Here is a 25,818-nt window from a genome sequence, read left to right on the forward strand (position 1 = left end):
GCCATTGGACAACTGGGGGGATAAAACCAGCAGATCCTGCCTTGTTCCTGGGTGCACCTCCCACAAATCCAGACCGACACAATGGCACTTCTCCTGGATTTCCAAGGGAAAGGCATTTGTGCATATCCTGAGTTGCTGCCAGCCCCAAAGCTCTGGGATGTCTCCTCAGAGCACAGCAGTTTTCAGCGTCAGGACTGGCTCGGGAAGGGGGAAATGGGGGATGCACAGAGCCCGAGTGCCCCCCGATGGCCAAAGGCAACGAGCCCAGGAATGATTAAGAGATGAATCCAACTCTGCCAACTTCTATTTGCATGTCACTACAGCTGTGTTGGGCAACAGGGCTGAATACCGGCCTTCAGAGACCCCCCCCAGAGTCCTTCCAGCAGATTAATTAAAGTTTAAAAGACTTTATGCCGTGTTGGTGTCCTGACAAATCCAAAGTGGGCTTTGGTTCTCAGCTGATAACGTACCTTTAATCTCCAGATTATTTGGAAACGAGACAGCGCAAACAAGTCAAAGAAAAATAAAACGCCTGCATCCGAAATGGGGAATTCCCAGAAAGCGAGTGACCTCCACTGGCTGCATCCATCGCTACAGCCCCCCGGAATGCCACACACATAGCTGCCCACCCGCCTGCACTCGCCAGCATCCTCAGCCCTGACTTCTGATACCTTCTCCCCCCAGGACCACGCCACTTAACGCCCTCTCGCCTGCTGCAGCACCCTGACACCCCACCCAGAGGTGCATCTCCGTGCGTAGAAATATTCCCCCGGGAAAGTAAAGGAGCCAGGGAAAAGTGGTTTTCTTGCTGGAGGTAGAGCAGGCGGCATTTGTGGGAGAAGAGGAAGCTCTGGCATGCACCGCTGAACAAAAGGGAACAAGTGGTCTTTACTCGGAGAGCAGCTTCCTATTAAGACTCACTCCGTCGTACATTATGCCTTTCATCCCCACTCAACCACAAAATGATTTTGCTGTAGGAAATACAATGGCAGAAAAAGATTTACATTGAAAGAATCTTTAATAATAAACTGTTGCAGATCTGCCTACTTCCCCATGATTTATAATACAATAAACATCAGATTCTATTAAGTCTCATGCACTGAAGACATGCACTGAAAACCCGAGTATGAAAGCCCTCAATTCTTCCCTTCTCCAGGCCCATAATAGTGAAACGAGCATGGATAAATGTGCTAAGAGTATCTCTTTGCATCTTTTATAGCTTGTGTGTATCAATCTGTAAAGCTTATTAAGAAAGTCATTGCTATGCAAAACAGCACCCAATCTCTTTCTCTTGCTTTTCAACAGCGCGCAGTGTTTAGCCAATAGGGCCGGGCCCCGGCCCCTCATTCCGCATTCATAACATGCAACATTTGCACAATGTGTATCTCAAAGGCTGCTGAATAGAAAGCCTTAATACTCATGTAAACAACTGCAAACCAATTACTTAATGAATCAGGCCCACACATAATGAGGTGCCAGACAAAGAGCTATAAATGCATTTTTGCGCCCGAGCCTCCGCTTTAAAGTAAAATCCCTCAGCTGTAGTTTGGGCTTAACTGGCACATGATAATTATTGTCTGGGGGACATCAGAGGAGCCACGGTTTTTATTCCGGTCCGGCGGGGTCCGCGCCGAGGTCACTCATCAGCTCAGTGACAAAATGCGGCAAAGGAGAATTTATAAAGTGCCACGGCCGAGCTCGCAGGGATGTTTATTCTCAAGTAGTGGGTTTGAGACCACTTGTGAAAGCAATAAAGCCCGAGGAGTGGCTGCCGGGAGCAGAGCTGCAGTGCCGCAGAACTGCGGCACGGCACAGCAAACAGCTCTGCCTCTTCCTCCTCCCTGTGCCGCACTCCGGGCACCCAGGGCTGCTCCCAAACCCTGCTGTGGCTGGGAGAAACTAACAGAAACATTCACAGAAACTAACTCTAACACTGACTTACAGCTTTATTGCCATGGCTTTGTAAAGCAGCATCATCGCGTGTCCCTGCACAAAGTGTGCTGCTGCTGCTGAGCACTGAGAGGCCTGGAATTATAGACCAGAGGGAATTATTTGAAATCTATTACAAATCAAAACTGGAGAAAAAGAAAAAAAAAGGTAAAAAAAATCTACAGCATCTAACTGAGGCAGAAGTGGCTGCAGGCACGATTGGCCGGCAGTGTAGCAGCAATGGGGTTTAGTTTGAAGAGTTTTTATTTTAAATAAAAAATAGTTAATTTTAAATTACACATTTTACTCAGCAGCAGTGATCCTGTAAGTAAGTTCTCAAGCCCTTATCCTGCTCTTCCTGCTAGCCCAGGCTTCAGGGAAGGGCTAAAATATAACATTTCAAAAACTCATCTACAGGAACACCTTTGCATTTCATAGCACAAGGCAGGATAAATCATTGGCTTGTCATTCTCAAAGTGCCAGAAAATACGAAAAGAGAAATCAATTGAACCTAAGATGGTAAGAATTAATCCCACACAAAAGCAGGAACGCCAGTCATCAATGCTCAGTTACAGCTCATATTTAATGTGCTTGAATTATAGAAACTCTTATGATTTTAATAGCAATTGCAGAATCAGAACTGGCCTCACCCACAGCAGCCTAAAAATCTATGCAGCAAGAAGATTAAAGCAAGGAGAAGCTCATATCCTGAGGTGTTCCAAACCTGCAGTGTTTGATTACAGAAACACCAACCTTAACCCTGGTCCAAGTACAAAAATACATCAGGGGAGCTTCAGCCCTTTTCTGTCAGGGTTTTTCCCTCATGGAACCATTTCCAGTGTTAGAGCCTTACCTGGAGAAGGGAGGAGTGCTTCCATCTGACAAGAAGCTGCTTTCCAAATGCGTTCCCAAACTGTCACTTCCTTCAGGACTGTCGTGGCTGTGATCCCCACCTGTGCAGGAAAAACAGGGCTATGAACCTTCCAAGTTCCCATTCACATTAAGCAGAAAGGTTATTTTTGTTCTCCTTCCCCTTAAATGTAGATTGTTTTGGAATGTTACAGTTCTGTCAATGCTATTTGATACCTCTGTGTTTTCAACCATTCTCTTCAATTAGACAAAAATAAATAAATCTTATAAAAATCAAATTAAACACATATCTTGAGATTTTTGTGACTTAAACAGCCAAACACACAACTATTTCAAAACCTGTTATGCCCACTTTCCTTTCTTCCCTTTTCCCCTGCTCTGTGGATCTCATTTCCATTCTGTAAAGATTGATTTAGAAAAAAAAAAAAAAAAGAAGAGGCAAATGGATTCATTCACTGGAGTCAGACAATTGCTCATCTTTGTATTCGTTTCTAAAGCACACGATGCTCAAGCACAAATCCCACTTTAAAAGGCTGCTTTGCATACATATATTTTCTATATATGTTTTTATCTACAGCACTGAAACTACTACCAAGCCCTGCTCTCACCAATGTCCCTACCCAGGATAATTCAGTATTTCTGTCCACATTGGATTCTCCACTTCCTAACTGGCTGTGCACATTCCCGGTCCCTTCTGCACTTGGATTGCAGCAGCAAAAGTCCTGCTTGGTCTCAGGCACTTCCAGAAAAGAGGTGCCAGAGTCTGCCCAGGAGGAGAGAGAAATCAAGAATGAGAGGGGAAAAAAGATAAAGTGGTTTAAAAAAAAAAATAATTATTCCCCCCTTTCCCATGATATATCACAGCTCATGGCATTGCCTCTCCCCCAAAACCAGCGCTCAAGCTGCTGCTGCCTCTGCTTAGAGATGGATGAAGGACTTCCACCCAGAATTCACAATTTCACAAAGACTCAGAGGTCCTTGAGGAACTTAAGTGTCCAACATGAGCTGCTGGATGGCATCATCCACACGGACCTAAGTGCAATGTCCAACCTGGCGCTGGCCCAAGGAGCTTCCTCTATCCCAAACGTATCAAATGATATCAAACAGAGGAAAAGGTTGAGTGAGACTTATTAAATGCCTTAATTGGTGCACTCCAAGCAGCACCTCAGAATCCTCAAAGGAGGACCTCACCAGGAAGGACACGTGGGTGTGGGAAAAGTGGTCACCCAATTGTTGGCTCATTAAAGGTGGCTTGAAAAGGAAGGCAGAATCCAGCTTGTGCCCCTCCATGTTCCCATATAATACATAAAGAAGGGCTGATTTTTTCTTTGCAATAGGGCTTTTCCTCCTTATTCCTACAGGAGATTTTAGGCCTGGAGAGCAGCTGGGGGTGCTGTTCCAGCTGTTTAAAGCAGAGCCCAAGGAGTGGAGCAGTGACACCATTTTTATTCAAATCCTCTACAGCCTTAACGCCTGCTCAAATCAAAGACAAGTGAAGGGAAGAGAGAGAATCTGGTTTTGTTAAAGATTTAAAAAACCTGCCCCTTCAATAAAATCAGCAATTTCCTACTCATAAATGAGACTCTTAAACAGTCATCCAGCAAAACAAGAAATAATGGGTTTTATCCTTCTTAATCTCGCATTATTCACCTACCTCAGGAACAGCAGAAGAGCTGAACAATTTCTTTTGAGTCTTCCCCATAAAAAAACAAAGCATCCGTGGAGGAGCTGAGAATGAGCCCTGTATTCTGCTCTCCCCCTGTATTCTCACATAACCTGGTATCACAGGAGCCTGCTGTTATCAGCCAGCTCCTCCCTGGGCCAGCTGTGGACCAGGTACAATCCCTTTAAAGCCCATTGTCCACAGGTGGCCACCCATGAGTTCTGGACAGGGCATTAAAGAACCAACACAAATATTACTGGAATATTTACAGATATTCACATAAATTAACGTTTTGGTTCTCAGTTTATGTAACAGAATAAAAGAAAAATGAACCAAAACTCCAGAAGTGTTCCCACAGTGCTGCCCTAAACGCTGCTTGGAAGTGTGTCCACACAGCTTTCACAGTGAAGTCTATCAAACCCCAAAGCCCCAAAAGGCTTTTGGTGTTTCAAACCAACACTTAAAAAATGCAGCAAATACCGAAATAAAAAAAAAAAAATCAACCCAAATTTGTATCCCTTAAGTTCAGAGAAAGTCATACAGCAAAACAATCCTGTATGGATGGCTGTCAAATATCAGTTCATCTAAACCCCTCAAAACAAGTTGTTTGAGCCCAAAAGCCAACACACAAGAGATGTGGCTTCTATTTTAGGCCCATAATGACTCCAGAGCCCCCGGGCCACAGCAAATGGTGATGATAAAAGGGAATGAGCAGCTGCCTGGCAGGGAGAGGAGGGGAGGGGAATCAGAAGCCCGCAGAAGATCACGGGCTGAAGATGAATCATGTCTGAAAGGAGCAGCTTGGCTTTCAAGTGAGGTGTGAGAAGCCTCACTCCCGGAGACACAGGAACAGCAGAGACAGCTCCCTCACAAGGGACGGGCTGGAACTGGGTTACTGGGTTTGGCTGAGGAGCTTCTTGGCATTTTTACACACAGCAAGCATTAGGAGCTGCACGTCTGCTCTGTGAGCGAGCCAGGAGAGGTCAGGAAGTCTCAATGATGGCACTGGCTGGAGGGAGCCACTGTTATCAGGCAGCTTTGGTACAGGAGGCAGAGAGGAGGAGGCTCCTGGCTGGCACAGGCACGGCCCCTGCCTGGCAAGGATCTGCCCCATGCTATTCTAATGATCCCCAGTCAATTACTCATGGAAAGAATCAAACCAGCACTCTCTGGAGTTGCCATATAATTACTGGATCTCCATCACAGAGACTGACCCCAGTAACACGGATGGCGGGCCCTGACAGGCTTGCAGAGTGGATATTCACATGGTGCAAACGTGGAACATGATTACAAGGAATTAGAGAGGCACCAGGCTCCCCACCTTTGTTTCTGCCAACGTGGGCCCTGTGATGTGACATTTAATCTGTGCTCAGGGCGAGCAGCTGGGTTTGCTCCCTCTGAAGTCGCCCGCGGCACGGAGCCGCCGGGGTGGGATTGTCCAACCCAGGCGAATGCTGGGCCTGAGGTTAATATGCAGCCACCCCTTCCACCTGTAATGGGAATCTTTCCCACCACACTTCCTTGCCTGCTCTCATCTTCACTCCAGCCTGTGACTTGTGGATGTGAACACACCGTAATGAAACCATTTCAAAGCGGCAGCCATCAGACCGGTTTGCTTGCTTTTAAGCCCTACTCCCTTTAATTTCCCACTTTTGTTATCTCTTGTTTATTGATCTAAACTATCCATTACCGCTCATAAAAGCAGCGCCTACTGGGAACTTGCTACCCTGCCTCTCTGTAGCTTCCTCACAGAAGGACAAGCCAACCAAATGTCCTGAGGATTGAAGACCCCGTGGATTTGGGAAACAAACAACCTGCAGCAATGCCTGGTGGCAGTGGCATGTGCCAGACCCACTGCAGGAAATTAGCTTAAATCAAAGTCTGGTCGCCTCTGCACATAAGAGTGGCGTGGATTTCGGAGCCTGGAGCAGCCTGTTTGCATTTGCTGTGCAAAGAGCACAGCAGCCTAATTGCCTGCTGCTGCCAGACTCTGATGGAAGGGGTGCTCCAGGAGCAGAGCAAGCGAGCTGCCATCACTGGAATAATGTATTCCCTCCTTGTGTGAAGCAACGAACTGGGCTCTCCCCAACACCAGCACATCCTGAGCTGGGATATGGCCCTGCATGAACCCTTTCATTTTGGCAATTCCTTCTGTGGTCTGGCTTTGTCATAAGAGGCAGCAAATACATCGCTGAGTTCCTAAATGGGAGATGCCTTGCAAACATGCACACAAAACTCACTCATCCATTTTACAGCGACCACAGGGCCTGGCCTTTTCTCTCTTGCAGAAAAACCCACCACCACAGGCATCACTTAGTTTGGAAAGCCATAATCACAAAGGATACCAAGATATTGAGGAAAATCCCCCAAATCCATCACAAATGTACATTGATCTACCAGTGGCTATGTCCCAGTCCCCTGGGGGCTTGGACAGAACTCCCCTATGTCCAGAGCAGGAAGCTGCAGTGGCAGCCAGAGCTGGAACACCCTTACCTGGTTCTCGCCGTGCCAGCTCCCCCTGCTTTCCTTCCCCGCCGTTGGTCGGGATCGATGGCAGGCCAAGAGAGGATTCATCACTCTGCACAGGTGGCTCATCCCCACACTCTCCTGGAAGGGCCTCTCTCAGCACAGTCTGAGCATTCAAAACAGAAACAGCCACAGCTCCATTATCCTCCCCCTCGAACGTTTTCCAACACGCATTCAGGCTAATCTACGCTCCCAGGGTAATCTGCTTTCAGGGTGTTTCTGTTAGATGTTCCACTACCTGACATCTAGGGTGTTCCTCTGGGGCTGGTTTTGGGACAGAAATATGGACTTGAGTCTGTAATATTTACTCTATGTTCTGCCCTAACTCTCTCACTGATTAGTAAATCAATTAACATCACAGTAAGGGGTCGAGGCACTCACAGCCTATGGAATACCATTTCTATTGATTTATTTAAATAATTAGCTGTAAACTTTTGCATTAACTTAGAAAAACCATGAGTGAGCTACCATTTATAAAATGCTCTGTGTGTTCAGTACCAAACCTCACTCTACTTTAAAAAAAGTCAAAATACATCATTCATTATAAAAATTCACAGAGAAAGACGAAGATAGAAGCCTCACGTTGGTTTGCACCAGAGCAAAGAGGTGAGCTTGTTCCAATGCCTGACTGGCATAAAGGGTAGGAACCTTAAAAGTCCCTTTTCCTGTGGGATGAAACATTGGAGATATTTCCCTGAGACCCCAGGGCTGCTTAACCACAGACCGCCCCTTGCCCTTGCCCTGACTACCACACTGTGCCAGGGCACAGCCACAGCAGTGCAGAGCCTCCAGTGCCCCTGACTTACCCAAGGTGTCAGTGCCCACCTGGCGCTCCTGCTCCTCCTCTCCTGAAGCCAGCAGCTGCTCAAACATCTCTGCCACCTGCTCTGGGAGCTGAACCTGGTGCTGCTTCAGGAACAAGCCATGGTGGCTCAGGAGAGTCCTCAGCGCCTCCGTGTCCCTGAGGAACAAACCAGCACCCTCAGTGAGACACCCCACCCACAACGTGCTGGGAAAACCACCACCCATCTGGGCCTTAATTCCCACTTTTTCTTTTAAAAATGTTCAAAGGGCAAAATGTAGGAAGCCATTTGTGAGTTCTGCAAGATGGTCAGGGCATCATCATCACCATGCCTGCCCTGTCCTGAGGCTCAGGACCCAAAGACACAACGCTGGTCTCAGCACCTCACTTACTCCCTGGGGCACAGCCCGGCACCCACTGCCCCAGGCTTGTCTTTTGCTCAGAAAGAATAAAAAAGGAAAAGGAAAAAAGCAACTAAAGGTGTCTTTTAATGTAGAAAATCTCAATCCTGCAATCCTTTTGTTTGCCAAAGCTGTTTTTTTTTTCCTGCTGCTCCAGTGAAGTTTCAGAGGAGTGAATTCCAATTAACTCCAGGAGTGTTTGTCCCTAAGAAACCATTCAGGAGACACAAGGAGCTGTTGGTGCCCGCAGGCGTATCAGCCTTGCAAGAGAGGCAGGTACTGCAGAGAGACCCTTCTGCAGCGCTCACAAGTGCCCCGATCCTGCCAGCACTTGAGCACTGCGGAGCCTGCGACAGGGAGGGAGGTCTAGACAGAAGCTAAGCAAGGCAGAATGGAAATTGTTTTCATTCCTAGGTTAAAGAGACCTGAAAAAAAAAAAGTAATTCTCACTTGTCCTTGTGGCATATGCACGGAAAAAAAAGTCCATTTTGTGTAACTGCACTTTGTTGTTTTCAAAGGCCACGTGCATCTTCTGTCTCAAACAGACTAATTTCCTTCTCAGAATTACATTTGTCGGCCTTACTCTCAGATCCTGGGAATGGCTGGCTGAGAGGTGTCTGGAGTTCCTGCAATTCCCTGCCTGCCAGAGAGTGGGAGACACTGTGGACCTGATGAGCTGGGAGGACCCTGGGGCTGCCACTGGGGAAGGCAGGGAAATAAATAAACTCCTGAATGCTCTCACTGTGAGTGCCACAAGGCTCTGTGCTCCGGTGGCTCCGTTTGCCAGTGCTGGCCTGGCTGCCTCGGTGGATCCAGGGCAAGGACAGAGATGTTCCTCAGTCCTGATGGGTTCTGTGTCCCCCATACCTGGTGTGCTCCTCATGCCCTGCTCTGCCCACGGCCTCGTTGGTGTTCTCTGGTGGGAGGCTCCTGCTCTGCATGCACTGGGACACAGCCTGGAGCTGCCGCAGCACCATGGCTTCCATCACCTCGAGGTCACCCTGAGCCAGCCCGCTGGCCCCAGCACAAGCACTGCAACACAAAGCAGGGGGGACGAGCCCTGTGAGCACAGCCTGGAGACAGGACAGCCAGGGCACAGCCAGAGGGACAAACAAACATCCGTGGTGCTCTGTGACACACGTGGGACAGGACAGGGAGGTCACACTCAGCACTTGGAATGTACCAGGTGCAGCCACCCAGGGAGAGGGAAGCTGAGCACATCCCCTGGGGGGCAGGCCTGTTTGGGGCTCCTCTTTCCTAAATCCCAAGGAATCCTCCAATCATCAACTGCCTACAAGAGTCTCAGTCTGTGGAGGCTGTGCATCGCTGTCAATAAAGTTGCCAACAATTCCCAGTTCTGCACCTGGGGGCCCAGAGGCTGAGGAGGGACAGCGAGGGCTCCCTGCCACTGGTTTTGGCAACACTCAGTTCTGGGGATTCCCTTTGCTCTCTTGCTCCATGTGCTGTGTTTTTCTGGCACACATGGGCCGTTTGTTACCCGGGTGCATTCACTCACTCACCTGGGCAGCTCTGCTGTCCCCGAGGGCTGGCCCTGGTACAGTGCCCGGTGCTGGGGGCTCGTCCTCTCCACCAGCCCCTCCAGGAGCTGCAGCGCCTGGCAGAGCTCCTGGAGCTCGGCTCGCATCCCGCCGGGCCTGCGGATGGACAGACAGGGTGGGAGTCACCGACAATGTGTGATAGGGCTCGTCAGTGCATTCCCATCTTATCCCTTGGGAAAATGAACAGCTTCGTTAGAGCTTTCCAAAGCTAACGGCAAGAACCACGTTCCCGAGCTCTGTAGGAAGGGGTAGGGGTGGGAGAAGCACATGAGCAAACGAACCATCCAAAAATCAGCCCGGGCTGAGCCACTGCATGGAAATTGCTGCATGGAAATTACCCCCGTGCCGAGCACTTTAATTCCTTCACCTCCACAAGCGAAACAAATCTGGTGACCACCTACAGGTATGGGGACAGCCCTGGAACCTCAGAGGGGTTTTGATGAAGCTGCACCTCTATAATGATGCAAATGAGGACTTAACCACTGAAACAATGGGGCGGGCTAATCCCGGGACAGAGGTGTAAATGGCTATTCAGGTCCCCGGCTGCCTCTTTGTGGGGCTCCCAGCCCAGGTCTCGCCAGCGATGAACACCGCAGCCGGGGCAAAAGAGAGTTCTCTTTCTTTCTTTCCCCCACATGCAGGAGCTGACATGTTTCCACAGTTAACCCTGGCTTACTCTGCCTCCAGGGAGAAGCTCTGTGCACAAAAACTTGCAGCATTTGCACACTCGTGCTGAGCTGTGCCCAAAGCTGTGTTTTCCCTCCGAGTGTTGGGCAACAGTGAACAATTAAGTGGGGGCTGCTGTGTCTTTAGTCGAGTTTCCTAGACATTTAATAAGCAAAACAATGCTCGGGAGATCACATAGGCAGTTAAACAGTGCTTTCTCTTTTCCCCCAGCCTTACAAACCCTGTATTCCAGCGGCCGGCTCGTTTCCCATTGTTTTCCTCCCGCTGGGTGGTCCTTCCAGGGTGCCACTCGAGAGGGATACAATAATAAAAAGGGAAGGGGAAGGAAGGGACACCAACATAAAGAAAAACAAAATGTATGACAATCTGCAGCAGGCTACGGATCAGAGGTCAGCAAACAAGAGGTCCTTCTCTTTTACAGGTTGCTTCCTGGAAACAGTCTGATTAAGCTGACAGCTTGAATTATGTGTTACATTTTGTAATGCACAATCCATCTGTGCTAAGTCCTCCTCAATGCAGCTGAAGCAGCACAGGCATTAGCTCTGCCTTTTTCCACCCCCTCAGCTCAGGCCTTAAAATAGTCATCATCTTTCTGCACACTAATTCTCAGAGACCCTCTCCCCCCGCCTGCCACCCCCCGGGTTTAAGCCCTCAAAGAAAGGGCTGGGTGCTGCAGGGAATGGTAAGAGGACACGGAGTCTTCATGAGCCCCTGTGGTGCCAGGGGGCTGCTGACAGGAAACCCATCCCAGGCTCTTCCCGTGGGGCTGGGTGTGAGAAGGCAGGGGAGCAGCCTCTGATCCTCTGGAACACTGTCCAACAATCACCAGTTCTGATAACTGAGGCTGCAAAGCTGCAGCACCCTACTGTGACCTGCAGCGAGATGGAAACCTTCTGCTCAATCACCTTTCCCAACAACATCTCCCTGCCTTGGCTGCAAACACTTCACTGCAGGGGAAAAAACTGAAAACTCCTTAAAAAACAGAGGCTGGCATCTCTGCAGTAGGACAGATAAAGATAAAAACTCGTGGCTTCCTGGCACACAACAAGGACTGGTTTTGCCTCTGGTCTCTGCTACTTTCAACACCATCCTTTGTACTCATTTCAGGTAATTCACCAGAAGTGTATGAACAATTCCTTCCTTCTGATGCCACAGTGACACTGCTACAGTGGGAGAGTCCAAGTTACAAATATTTCAACTTAAGGCAACAAATACACAGAATTTGGTGAATTTCAGCACATTTCTTCAGCCAGCACAGGAATTTCACAAGAGAAAACCACGGGGACTGGAAGGACGTCACATGTTGTGAATCCATGGTGTGACAGAGCAGAGGAAGCTGCATTCCCATACTTTGTGTAACGTGTACAATTGAAACTCACGCACTAATCACTTGCAAGCTTTTCCACAAGATTTTTGGCCAATTAATTTTGCAAGGCTCAAGTGTGCACGCTGCATTCCAGGTGCCTTGGAAAGCCCACCTGGCAGTGAGCACAGCAAGAGAACGGCTCCTGCTGGTGGATCTGCCTTTTCATTTTCAGGTAAAGCAAATTAAAACCTGTATCTTTCCTGCAGCACCAGCAAGCAGTGGTGATGATCCCACATCCATGGCCTTGAGAAGCAGAGGCATTCAGCTTGGCACAACGGGAGGAGAGCTCTGTGCTGCGGTTCCAGCCGTGTGCTGGGGACAATGCAGGCGCTCAAACCTTGTGTATAATTTCCCCGGGCCTCAAGAGCTGCTCTGTGTCTCATCAGGCACAGCACAGCAAGGCCTTGCAGGGAGGAACACAAGGTTAAACTGCTGGTGCTGGGGTCAGCTCTGACTCCTCTCACAGACACAGGCACTTGGTGATCTAGCCTGCTCTGCTGTGATTAACAGGTGGGATACAAAGGGAGGACTGGGGGAAAGCTTTTTACATGTAAATTAGATGATGTTTCCATAGTGAGCAACAGCCCGATGCAAATAGGAAAGGATAAAGTTACCGAAGTTTCTGCCATGTCTCCCAGTTTCTGCTCAGGTGTCAACACCCAAACCAGCACTGACATCAGCATCACCACAACATGCCCAGGAACAGAACTAACAGATTTAACAGCCAAGATGGGAAAACCCAACCAACTGGCAGAAGAGAACTCCTTCTGCAGGAGCACTTGCTCTCCAGGGGTAAAAGCACTGTTTCCTTTGCACCACAGCTCACTACAGACCTGCCAGCCCTCCTGGGTGACCTGGGCCAGCCCTCCTGGGTGACCTGGGCCAGCTCTGGGGACCATCTCACCGTGGGCACTGCCCCACCAGGACAGGGATGCACTTGCCTGTCTCATGAGGGCGTTGCTGGGCTGAAAATCCTGCCGGGATGGATTTAGCCCGATGCTCTGGTGCTGCATTTGTTGGCCACAAAATCCTGCAGCAGAGGACAGGCCCTGTGTCTGCAGCAAATTGTCCTCATCCTTTCTTACTCTGTTTCCGAACAAAAATGTTCAAACAGTGGAAGTTTTACCAAGCAGAGTGACTGGAATAAGATTTCTGAACATTTAAAGAACACCATCTGCATTTTAGTAACAAATCCTTTTAGTAGCAAATCCACCTGCCAGTTCTGACCCCAGTGAGGTGCCTGAAGCCCCTGAATGCCCAGCACAGGTACAAGGTACTAAAGGACAGGGGAGAACCTGGTGTGAGCTCTGGTGCCCTGAGCAGCCCAGCTGACCCAGGAAACAAGGAGGTGGTGGTACCTGTGTGGTGCTGAGCTGTCCAAGGCCTCCTCCTGGGCTGCAGGAGGGTTCAGTGGGGGCAGCAGGAAGCCCTCTGGAGCCTGGGCATCCCTGCCCTGCTCCTGCTGCAGGCTGGGAATGCTTGGCCTCGCCTCCTCCTCAGCACCGGCAGGGACCGGGAGCTTGGCACTGCTCCCCTCCCTGTGAGCCCACCAGCTGCTCAGGATAGGCTTTGCCCCTGTAATAACAGTAAAAAATAATAAATCAAAGATATAAAACCTGTAATTATTCTTCTCAAAACATCAGCACGACCATGGAGTAGCTCACAGTGTAGGGATTGAAAGCAAGCTTACCCATGTTGTTCACCCTGTGTGAGAGAGTATCCATCCATCCATCCATCCATCCATCCATCCATCCAATCCATCCATCCCTCTTGTCTGTGGGTTTCCCTGCCCTCGGCCCCTGTCCTTGCACGCTCCTCTCACAAGGGGGAGTCCAGAGAGGCTGCAGCCTTTGGGGTTTGGGAACAAACCTGGCACTTCTCAGAAACCCCCTCGGCACAGAGACCAGGGGGAAATCAAAGCTGACCAAATCAGCTCTGGGGGAATCAATCAGCCATCATGCACCTGCTCTGAGGGAGAAGGGAGTCTGCCTGACCCAGAAGTGACTCCTCTGGTGAAGCAGGTTCACATTACACCTCTTCAGATGAGGCTAAACTATGCCAGGGCCTCTGTGGGCACAGCAGTGAGGTAATCTTCCCTCACAGTGCCCCTGACCAGGATCAGCCCCCAGTGTGTCTTTCCCTGTCCTGTTGAGCAGCCTGGGAGGAAATGGAGTCAAAATGAACAAAGAGAGAAAAAGGGAGCAAAGCCACCACGCTCCAAGCCCAGTGCCAGAGGAGCAGGAGGAGCAGCAGCTGTGGGCAGGCTCTGGCTGGGGGGGAGGCAGACAGGGACACACACCACTGACATACCTGGAACACTTCTCGCCCTTGGTGGGGCTGCTTTGGCACCAGAAGCTGAGCTGAGCTGCTCAGAGCCTTCCTCACTGGCAGCCAGGTCCCCGTGTCCTGCTGCTCCCTCCTCACCCTCTCCAGCAGCGCTGCCGGTCTCGGGACTGAGCCCATGAGGGGATGGGGAGCGCAGAGGGGGCTCCTGCTCAGAGCCCAAACCTCCTGTGGCTGGGGCAGCTGGTGTGGGGCAGCCCAGCAAGGCTGCCACTGGATAGCTCAGTTCTCCTGGCACAGCTGCACTGGGGCCAATTCCCACCTGTCCTCCGGCCTGCAGCACCTGAAACACACAGTGGGACATGGCTGAGGAGACAAACAGGACACAAACTGTGTGTGGCAGCTTCCTGAGGGTGGCATGCTGGACTCTGAAGAGAAAAGTGTCACAGAATTCAAGACTTTGCTGTGGCATTAATATGACACAACCCCTGGCACACAGCCTGTGCATCAGAGTGTGAAATGACGGCTCAGATCTGCACTAAAGCTCCATGAGCCAAAACATCCAGTGGCAGAAGCTGCCTGCACCCCCAGCCCAGCCAAAGGGACCCCCACACATCAAACCCATCTAAATGGTGACTGGATTTTAGTGTCAAACCTCTGGGATTAGGATCCTACACAAGTTTGGAGACCCTGGACAAAAGCACCACATTTAGAGTTGCCCACAAGGCCCAGAGGGACCATTGTATTCTATGTCTGAGTCACTCAGCAGATCCAGCTTCCCTCACACCATGGAACAAGGCAGAACTCAGTTTCACTGTCTCCCTCCTGCTCCTCCCATGGCAGTGACATGGCCTTTCCCACCAGCTGACACGGGACACGGAGCAGACACATTTTGAACGGCACTTTCCTCCAAGGACTGTTGAACTTGCACAAAACCAGCTCCAGGACACAACCACTCTGCTGCCAAATCCCTTTGTTTTAACACTTGCCTCTTCTCCTTTGCAAACCTACTCAATCAGGACAATTTAGGAGGAATGGCTGCTGTCACACCACGACTGCTGTAGGGTCATGGCCAGTTTATGCAAAGCCAAAATTAGCCAAAGTAATGCCACTGTGCACACTGAGCAGGGCTTCTTCTCCAGCCCCAAATTCCAGCAGCACAATTTGCAGTCACCTCAACACCTCTCCCATCTCTTTCACTGCCTGACCTCTTCCTCCCACACCAAGTCAGCTGCCAAGCCCAGCTGAAAGGAAACAAAGGCATCTTGTCTGCTCTGTGACTAAGGTTCCTTAAAAAAGCTCAAATTCCACGTAACAAGGAGCAGAACAAAAAGCCATGAAGTCATTCTAAGCAGCAGCAAAGGTTTGCCACTCAGATTAAGTTCACAGCTTATTCCATCACCACTGCTCTCAGGTTCCTCCTAATTACTTCTCAGGCGTGGGATTTGGTGCTTTCAAACGCCTCCTGCTCGGCTCTGGCAGCTCCTGGATGCAGTGTTCCAAAACAAATGGATTTCAAACAGGCACAGGCACAGCACATTCCTATCAATCCCTTTCCCTGGGAAGGGACTCTGCCACCCACAGGTGTTCCTGGGAGGCTCCAGCATGCCCAAAATGTTCTGAAGGCTCCAAGGAAGAGGCTCCAAGCTGACTCCCCAGCACAGGGGATCCAGGAGCCTGGGCTGTACAGCTCTGCCAGCTGGGAAGGAGCTCTTCAGGGTGGGACTTCTGAACTTAAGGACGCCCCTTGACACTGGGAGCCCAAAGTGCACGTTTCCCATGGCTCAGGAACGTGCCAGACATTCCTGGAGGTGCTTCAGCACTGGGATATTGCTGGTTCTGGGACTGTCCTCCTGGGTCCCCAAAGCCCAAAGATGATCCCCAAAGATGTCACTGAGGGAGTCATCACACAGTCACTGCATCCCAAACAGCCTGAAGGAAGCCATCCCAATCCCAGGGCTGGGAAATAAAACCAGTTCCACAAGCTGTACTCAGGACATCCCATGTGCTGACTGTACACTCTCTCTGTGACTGACTCAGTGCCACATCACTGAGAACAAACTCCTGTGCTTTGGACAGAAGCAACACAATTGATGTGAAAAAAAAAGAATTAAGAGCTGAAACACACCACAGGGACATGACAAAAACATACAATGTAGCTGAAGTTACCTGTTTTTTAGGAGGGAGGAGGAGGAGGAAGGGGATAAAGGAATCAACAATCCAATCCATTATTATACACAAATTGACATTTTTGGGTACACACCACACTGTCATAGTGCCAAAGTCCTGCCCACAGTTTTTCAACCCTCAAGTCACAGCACAAGCCTTTGATGCTCCACTACTGATGACAACTTTTCCATCAGCTGGAAATCCCATCTCCCACACTGCCTGCCCTAATTGGACAGCTCACATTCCAAAATAAACTCACCTTTCCCCACAACACCTCCCAGTTCAAACCACAATTTGCACCCTGCCACAGGCCTGCCTATATAGGTCAAGGCTGCTAGGCTTCACTGGTTTGTGTATTACAGTTTAAAGAACGCTCTAAATTCAAGGTTTTTAACTTTTTAATCTATGGGGAAAACTTCCTATAAACTCAGATTAACGACTGCTAATGCACTGAAGAAAGGAAACCAAAAACCTTCCTCCTACTATAAAAACAAAATAGTGTGGCCTCTGTTTCTTTTCTGATAAGAGTCTTAAATACCAAACATTTAACTGCATAATAACATTCCCTGGCAGCCAGCAGCCTGCTTAGCAGATACATAAAGCAGGTAAAAGGGGAAAAAGTTAATTTCTTGGCTGAATGATTCCATCGGTAGCTATAGGGCAAACTAGAAAGTCTTTTAGTAAAGTAGCAGTTGATTCTTCTATCAATCTGCAGCACACACACTCTTCCAAGGAATGCATTAAATATGAAAATCATATCCCGTTATCATCTGTTCCCAGCTTTCAGCCCAGTAAGCTTTCCTTAATGAATGCTGTAGCCTAAGGGACGCGCGTGCTGCCGGCTCCTCGGAATAATGGAGTGATGCTCCCGTCCTGCCTATTCCGGCGCCGCCTGGCTGAGGGGCTTCCACACACAGTCACAAGTGACTACTCTTGCCAGCATGCTCCAAGTTATTACAAGATGTTTTTAGACATTTCATCTAAAAGAGCTTTGCTGCTTTTAGTGGAGAAAACAGCTCCGGTCTTGAACTGTATCATTTATATGGAGATAGGAGGAGGGATTAGGAGCCTGCATTACTGCAGATATATGGCAGCAGATATTTAAGTATTCCTTGTCAGTCTTTTTGTCTGTTCCTTAGATATGCAATCTCCTTCTGCTCCTTCTGAGGAAAGGTCAAAACACACAAAATTATAAACACAGCACACGGCTCCTCGGCTGCAGTTCTGCAAATATCCCTCATTAGGAACATTTCCTCCTCGGTCACGACCATCTCCACACCATCCAGCACAGGAATTATAAAAGCCAACAAAAAGACGTGTGCAAACAGTCAGAGGTTTTTTTAATTCTGGCTCTCTGGATGAAACTATTGCACTTTTTACCCAGGTGGTTCTCCTTCTCTCGGGTGCTACACACAATTTCACACTGCACGTGCCAGCACTGCAATCCCCATGGAAAGGCTGCACAGCTCCGAGGAGAGCACAGTTTGAACAAAGCCCATTTCCCCCCCATTACCTGCTCGCTGGGTCCTGCCTCCTTGTCACCTCCTGCTGACAAGCTGCCCTCTCGAAGGGATAACAGGTTTTTAATTTCCCTTCCGTACCGCTCCTAAAAGGGAACAAATCCGTCACACAAAACTGGAGGCCGAACAACCCCCCCAGCCCAAGAGACACCACTTTGCAAAACGTGCACCTTTAAATGCAAAGCCCCCACAGCCTTTTTAACTCAGACCATATTTAAAAGCAGGGATCTCATTTGCTCATTTTTCAGCTCCCCTGCCCAGGCAGCGTGGCCTGTACACAATCTGCTGCAGGGCTTTCATACACATTTATTCATGCCCATCATTTAGAATCCCACAGAACAGCAATAACCTGTTGGCTCATATTACTGTATTTATTTATTGTGTTTATTGCATCCCAACCAGCACCTGTAGCACCAAAATATTGCTGCTGTGGTGTGTACCCATCACTTGGGATGAAACAAGCTCCACAACGTGTTTTTCACACCCCATCTTAAAACTGGCTGGGCTGTAGTGAGGAACAATCCCTGGCAGAATGTCCAGAGAGCAGCCCTGCAGGGAAGGCTCCGTTGCCACACTCTGCGGTTTATTGGAGCAGTGCTGGGAGCAGAGCTGGGCAGCACCTGTAATTAATCCTGCATGCTGCTAACTGCAGCCCCCAGCAGCAGCAGCAGCAAACTGGGGCTGAAAGCACTGCAGGACCCATGCTGCATCAAGGAACAGGCTTGGGAATGAATCCCTCACACAATTAACTCGCCCGCCTCTGCCCTTCGCTCCGCTCCCAGGTAGGAGCCACTCAGCAAACTTGAATTTTAGGGAACAAAACCTCACCATGTGAGGAGCTGGGATGCTCAAAAGAAACTCAGATGTAACTCCTGGATTTTGCTGCAAGCTGAAGTGAATTTATTTATACTCCTAAAAATTACTAACCAAACACATGCATCTTTCAGAAACAAAAGGAGTTTTGTGAGCTACAGCCACATAATAAATGTGCACAGAGTTGTGATAAAGCACTCCTAAAGGGCATTCTCTATGGAAAAAAAGGAGAGAAAACAGCAATAATTTCTTCCTGTGTGCTCCCATGATAGATTAAATGATTGCATGCTCCATAACTCTCCTGCTTTCCATAACTAACACGGAGGAGATGTCATTTGTTCAGCAGCTCTGAAAAGTAACTGTAACTTGGCAAAGATAAAATAGATGGCACAGGAACACAGAAATGGAAGGACTGAACAAAAACCCCATTGAACAAAAACCCCATGTGCAGCTCGACCTGTGGCACTGGGACTTGCAGCAGGTGTCAGAGCCACCAGCCCTGACACTGGGCAGACTGGTGTGCACCAGGGCTGCTGAGGAGGAAAATCCCCTTCAGAACAGCAGGGGAAAGCTGGCACTGCAGCACAGCCCCCTTCCTGCTCTGCTTCAAGTAACAAGTAAAAATCAGAGGCAGGGAATGGCACACCCCAGCGACAGGCTCTGAATTCTGGGCTACTGCACTGCAGCCAGGGAAAGATGTTCTGGGAATGTCACCAGATCCAACAGCCTACTGCTGTGTGAGGAATAAACACAGCCAAACGTTTCTGAGGAGTGCCACTGCTTTTAGAAAGCAAGAATGAACTCATTTCCCTCCCAGACTGTGATCCCTTAAAAACCTGGCTCCATGCATCAGTGGCATAAGCAGACGTTGCAATTTCATTTTTAAAAATCTGGAATCATCACTTTGCAACATCCCAAACTGTACTTTAGGAAAAACAACAACAACATAATAATAATGTGATTCAAGAAACCTCAGAGCTTGGCTTTTTCTTACAGCATCTCCTGAATCTGGGGTACTTCAGACCTGTCTATCCTACAACCTGAAATACAGACCCTGATGGAGTTTGCTTCCAGCTCTAGGACATACCAGGAGATTTCTGCATAACAACAGCAAACACCCATGACCAAGTCTTATAGGAAGATACTCCCATCTTCCAGATGTTTTCCCAGCCTGTGGTTTCCATGTGAGCCTCCAGCTGCAGGAATTCCTGGCGCAGGGCCTGGTTCCGGCGCAGGGCCAGCTGCTGCCGTGCTGACACTGCTTCCAGGTGCCTCTGCAGCTTCTGCCTTGCTCTGCAGGGCAAAGAATAGGCACTTTAAAGAGTGAAAATAAACCAAAAGCATCCATCACAATCCCTCTGCCTCAGACACACACACCAACACTGAGGGGAGCTGCCCCAGACACCAAAAAGGAGAAGACTCGTTCTTCCGCACACCTACATTTATATAAATATATATGTGCCACTTATCTGCAGATGTACATAGGGGCTGTGGTGTTCCAAAAGGTAAATATATAAAAAAATCTTCTCTAACTGTGTTTTAAATGGATTATGTGCTAGTCACTCCTATGCCATTAAATCAAAATGAAATCTAGCAGAGGAAAGTGTTCTGGAAGTCACCCAAACAGAAGCAGCGAAGCTGGGGTTTCATAGCTGCCTAAATCCATGGTGCCACCAAGAGAGGCACTGGAAATCCATCTGACCCAGCTCTCTCCCACCTACAAACCAGATTCCCTTTCCTGATGTGCCTCCAGGGCAGCCACAGGCATTAATGCCAACACAGGGAAATGGGCACCCAAAGATGCTCCTGGCTCACAGCTCCATTTCAGCCAGGAGGAAAACTGCGACCCAAAGCCTCCAAGATGTTCAGAGAAACTGCAGTGCTAAATCTGTTGGATTAAACCAAATCAAATAAAACCAGGGAACAAAGTATATGTGATGCTGCCCCACCTGTCCAGGTATTTTTTCTTTAATTTGCATCTGCATTTTCTGCCCCTTTCAGAAGAGGGGCTCCCACAGCACCCAGTCCCTGGAGCTTTACAGAACACCTCTGAGGAAAGGAATGGAACATTGGATGACACTTCTCAGTCCTGTCTGGTTGTTGGGGCTTCTGGATTTTTTTTTTTTTTCATTTGGTTTGCTGTTTAGGTTTGGGTTTGGTGTTTTTTTTTTTGTTTGTTTGTTTGGTTTTTTTGGGTTTTTTTGTACAGACTGTCCGCCCATGCAATTTACATTAAATAGTTGCTGTAGAAAGAATCCAAATTCCAGGATCAGAACCTGGAATACCCCCTAGGGCTTCTTAAGGCTTTCAACTTTCTAAGACCCTGGGATTCTCCAGCATGGACTAAGCTGTGGTAATTTTGTAAAAACAGGATAAAGCCAAGCTGCACATTAGTTATTCCCAAGATTTTAGTATCCATAGAATGAGGCATTTATGTTACTGCTGCAGCTATTTCATCAATAACTTGAAGACATGAATTTTGCATTACACTTAACATGAATATAAATGTATTATTACTGAAAAACCTTCAAGACAACATTCTAAAGGCATTCCAAGATAACTAAACCTTTGTAACTAAAATAAAATAACCCCTAAGAAGCTTTTAAACAGGCTTACAGGTGTGGATCAGCCATTGTGTATTCCATTCTCTGCCTTCCTAATTCCAGCCTTCTGGCTTCACTGGAAGAAAACAACACACAGTGAGATAAAAGCATTTCACCATCTGAGATCTCCAAACACCAGAACGTGGGGGTTTTGCAGAGCACAGCGAGCACAGCCTTGCTGAGCAGAGAGGTCAGATCTGCTGGGAGTTACAGACTCATGTGCCAGCCCAGCTCTGAACAACTCCAAACTCCCACCCCTCTCTCTGTTCCTCACTGGAACAGGGCTGCTGGCAAGGCAAGAGATGCTTGAACACCCACATGGGACCCACCAAATCACTCAGAGACCCGAGACGGCCCAGGAAGGGCTCTGAACCCCACCATGGGCAGTTCCCAAGCCCACCCCTCCCTTTCTTGCCCCACAGTCCCACAACAGACCCCCTTCCATGCAGGAAACACTAGGCTGGAGCTGTTCCCAGGACAGCTGCCCTGAACCTGCCACAGGGATGGATTAGAACACACTTCCAAAACCCCTCCCCTCACATGCCAGCCAAGTATTTTATCTAGGAACTGAACTTGAAACCAAGCTCATATTTCCCTCCTGGCATCCAGGCCAGGTCCATCTAGAGGCAGGTGAGCCCCACTTGCAGCACTGCTGCAGGAACAAGTGTCAGGCAGGAATCCTGGTGGTGCTGAGAGCCTATGGAGCCATCATGGCACTGCCAAACACATGCCAAACGACAAAGTCACCCACACCTCTCCCAAAGCCATCCCACAGGGAAGGTGGTTTTGGGAACAGAGTAAAGCTGCCATTATTAAACAGCTCCAAATTGCACCTGAGGATGAACAACCGTGCCCTGAGGGAAAAACTGAAAATAATCAAGAGAGGATTCCAGCAGATTCTCCCTGCAAACCCTGCCAGAAGCAAAGCCTCTTCAAGAACAGCATCAGGCTGTCATTAGGCAGCAAAGGGGACATCACACATCCCAACACTTTTTCATGGATTTGGGCTCTCCCTACACACACGGACATCCCTTCACAGTTTCACTGCAGAGAAGGGAAACAGGAAAAACCCTTCCTGCCTCTCTGCTTGGGAGATCAAGGCGTCCTTTTGAGCCATGTGATCCTGGCAGTGCCTGGAGCAGGATTAGGGTTGTGTGTTAAATGTGCACAATTTAACAGCCACGCTCCATCTGGGATCTCATCCCTTCAATCTCCTCTTATGCCATGGACAGCCAAGCACACGCAGATTTCAAGATCTTGCTTTTACACTTCTCCAAGTAATTTTCCTGCACACTTCTCCAAGTAATTTTCCTGCCTCAGTGGAGAACACCGATATCCTAAGGGATGAAGAAGCCGATGGATGTGACCTGATGTGTGCTCTGATCCCCATTTCCCACTCTCCCATCCCGCAGGGAGCACACTGAGTTCCTCGGCTCCCCAAAACCCATTCCCTCCCCACCAGAGTGGGTTTTCAGTTTTTTCTGCCCGCAGCAGCCACTCAGGCAGGCAGGGATACCCAGGGAAGGTCTCCTGGGGCAGGCACAGCAAACAAACCCCCGGGCGTGGGGCTGGAAAAGGGCCCAGCACCAGGAATAAACCCTGGCCATAAACAGTCTGAGAGGGGATTTAAAGTCCAGCTACACGTCCCGGCGTGCTCCATCGGCCAGGAGCCTCATCTTTGCTGACTGACTTCCCAGCCCTCTAGAACTTAGATATCCAAGGTGAAAATAAAAAGGAGATGAATGAGAGCAAGGAGGGGAAAAGCATCCGCCCTCCCTGGGCGGGAACTGAACCCCACCACCCCGCGGCGGGAGCCGGCTCACCTGGCGCGGGGCTGGCGGGCGCGGGGCTGCGCATCCCGGGGGCGCCGGTGCCCGGGGGCGGTCCCAGTGGCCCCGATCCTGGCGCTGATCCCGGTGCCGTTCCCGATCCCGGTGCCGTTCCCGATCCCGGTGCCGTTCCCGATCCCGGTTTCCGCCGGTGCCCACGTGCGGCTCCCGCCGTGCCCCGCGCGGGACCCCGGAAGTGCCGCCCCGCGTTGCCATGGGGACGGGCGGGCGCGGCCTGCGCCGCCCAGAGGCGCTTTGGAAGCCTTGAAGAGTTTTTTTTTTCTCTTTTTTTTCCTTTTTGTATTTCCTTTTTTTTTTTTTTTTTTAATATATATATAATTATTTATCGTCATCCCATCTCTCACCACCACGTTGTTACCGCAGGTGTTGAGCCCCCAGCTTGGTGCTGGAGGGCACCTATCCATGTCACAGGAAAAGGGGGAAATTTGCAAAGTGCCAATCCAAAAAATAACTGGAAGCTGCTGAACAGTTACAGTTGGCTTTGCCGAGTTTATTGTACACCATGGTTTTCAATAAAAAAGCCACCCTGATTTCCCCGTCCTCTGGAGTGCCACTGTGTCCCTCTGGTGCTGTCACTTCTCCAGAATTCATATTGGAGAAGCCACAGCCGGGCACAGCCATCTCCAGCCCTGCATTCACATCTCCAGCTGGAGAATGAAAACAGAACGCCTGCCTTTCATTTGCAGATAAAAACTTCAATCCCTTTGAAAGGAAGTTGCCAAATGAGCGCTTAAATTCCAGGGCCCCAATAAAATCTGAATAGCGCGGGAATAATTGAAATGAAGGAGAAGCGATACATCAATAGACAAAATTGCAGAGAGCAGTGAAATGCTTAAGCATAATTAGGATGGCAATCAGAGTACAATTAGTGCAAGATCATCACAGTAATTATGCTTCGTTAGAACTTCTGGCCAAGAACAGACACATGAAAGCTCAGCTGGAGGCTCTGGCTGGGGACATGCCTTGGCCTTGGGGGGATCGGGAGCTTTTGGGGTTCCTAGACTGGGTTTGGAGATCCAGCAGCATTCCTGGTGTTTTCAACACCTGCAGCCTCCAGCTCAGCTTCAGAGTGAAAAGCTCTGTGGAATGGATGTAGTGGCACCCAGCTGTCCCCAAATTAGCCTGGCTCAGATGTGTGTTCGTCTAAATACCCAGCTCAACAAAGTATGGAGAACACTGGCTTGAGTCAGAGCTTTCCCACTCCAGGAATGCCCAGCAGAGGATTTGGGAGCCTTTTAGTATTGCATTCCCATATGGAGCACTTGTCATGAAGACTGTTCTCCCACCTTCTTCTGTTTACTGAAAGCAAAGATGTGTTTTGGAGGTCTCCCTCACACCTTCACAAGAGCCCACTGGTGAAATCTGACCCTGCTTTCAGAAATATTTGTGCTCACTAAAACAACACCTAAAACAGTGCAAAACTTCCAGGCGCTTCCAGCACTGTCTGAATCGTGACCCCACTGGAAGCCTTATTCCCAAACTGAAAAAACTGGAAGCCTTATTCCAGTTTTGAGGGTTTGGTGGAAAGGGGCTGATGGTCCCTGACCCATTGGGCTGCACAGTTTGTCTCCTGGGCAGCCCTGGGAGGTTTTGATTCACTATGGACCTCGGGCTGGGGCTTGAGAGTGTTTGAACTGCAGCAGGGCTCAACATCCTGCTATTTATTTAAGGAAAAATAAGGAAATAAGGAGCCTTAGCCTAGTCCCCCCGATGTATTTCCCACTTTGTTCTGTGTCTCAGTGCTCACCGCAGCCTCTGGGCTCATAACTGACTCAAGAATAATCTCCATCCTCCCATCCCTGATAAGGAATGTGGTCCCTTCCCTGAAAGCCTACAAAGAGGAGTGTTTTATTTGTGTTCTCCCTGCAGTACTTCACACTTCTTTTAGATTGTTTTAATTTAATTTTGATGTAATCTGATAAGAGCTGTAAAACTGTCAAAGGAAGCTGCCTCCTTCTGTCGCATTAAGTACACTTTGAACGAAATGGTGGCTTTGTCCCCAGTGCTGCCAAACCAAAGCATCTCTTGATTCCAGTGCAGGGATTGATGTGCACTAATCTGAACAGCTTTACACTCTTTTTCATTTAGGGAGGCAGCCACGTGTCCTTTAGCATCCCCCTCTCTGAGAAGTAACCACATCCCAGAAGGTGAGGGATTGGCCTCATGGAGCTGAGCACTTGGCCACAGGTCTCTCACCTAGCAGAGACCCCTGGCAGGCTTTCCCAGTTTTCCAGGGCAATGGATACATGTGCTGCACATGCCTGCAGCAGGGATGGGAAGCTCCTGGCTCCCAGAAAAGTGGGAAACACCTTACAGAGCAGGAATTGTTAGTGTCCGTGGTAGGGTGTCATGGGACATGCAGCAAGTGGTGGTAGGGGGGGACAAATTTCCCTGGAAAGGGATTTGCAGAAACACAGAGATGTGTTAGGAAGAGGTTTTCCCTCTCTGTGCCTGGGTGACCCCTGAGATCCCTCGCCCACAAGCCAGGGCAGAGCCAAATGCATTTGCTTTTCTTTTTGTCAATGAGATACATAACACAGGCCCCGGTAGCTGTGTGAAAACATACAGAATTTACATAATGCCCAACACGAGTCCCTTTTGTTAATGACTCAAGTCCCAAATGCAGAGCACTAATAACACACCAGGAACCAAAGAGCAGTAACAGCAGTGAGTGATCTCAGCAGAGCAATTGTGAGGATCCATTTCCTGTCAGCGGCAATGCCTGGGAGCGGTAATTAGCGCGTTGAATTTAATGTTCACATTTTAATACATTTAAA

The 25,818-nt window shown here is 49.1% G+C and overlaps 1 protein-coding gene across 1 annotated transcript in view; it reads right to left on the reverse strand.

The window, feature by feature from the left end:
- Nucleotides 1–23,236, reverse strand: part of KIZ (kizuna centrosomal protein) — a 28,750-nt gene extending 5,514 nt beyond the window's left edge. The window contains 12 exon segments of the mRNA XM_059468954.1: nucleotides 2,783–2,882; nucleotides 6,956–7,094; nucleotides 7,814–7,949; nucleotides 9,059–9,223; nucleotides 9,712–9,846; nucleotides 13,162–13,378; nucleotides 14,114–14,429; nucleotides 17,769–17,861; nucleotides 19,734–19,881; nucleotides 21,205–21,267; nucleotides 22,993–23,158; nucleotides 23,161–23,236. Coding sequence (XP_059324937.1) covers nucleotides 2,783–2,882; nucleotides 6,956–7,094; nucleotides 7,814–7,949; nucleotides 9,059–9,223; nucleotides 9,712–9,846; nucleotides 13,162–13,378; nucleotides 14,114–14,429; nucleotides 17,769–17,861; nucleotides 19,734–19,881; nucleotides 21,205–21,267; nucleotides 22,993–23,158; nucleotides 23,161–23,236 — 1,754 coding nt within the window.
- Between the last annotated feature and the right edge of the window lie 2,582 nt (nucleotides 23,237–25,818).

This window comes from Ammospiza nelsoni, chromosome 3 (assembly GCF_027579445.1).
Source record: "Ammospiza nelsoni isolate bAmmNel1 chromosome 3, bAmmNel1.pri, whole genome shotgun sequence".
In the NCBI taxonomy this organism is placed as follows: domain Eukaryota; kingdom Metazoa; phylum Chordata; class Aves; order Passeriformes; family Passerellidae; genus Ammospiza; species Ammospiza nelsoni.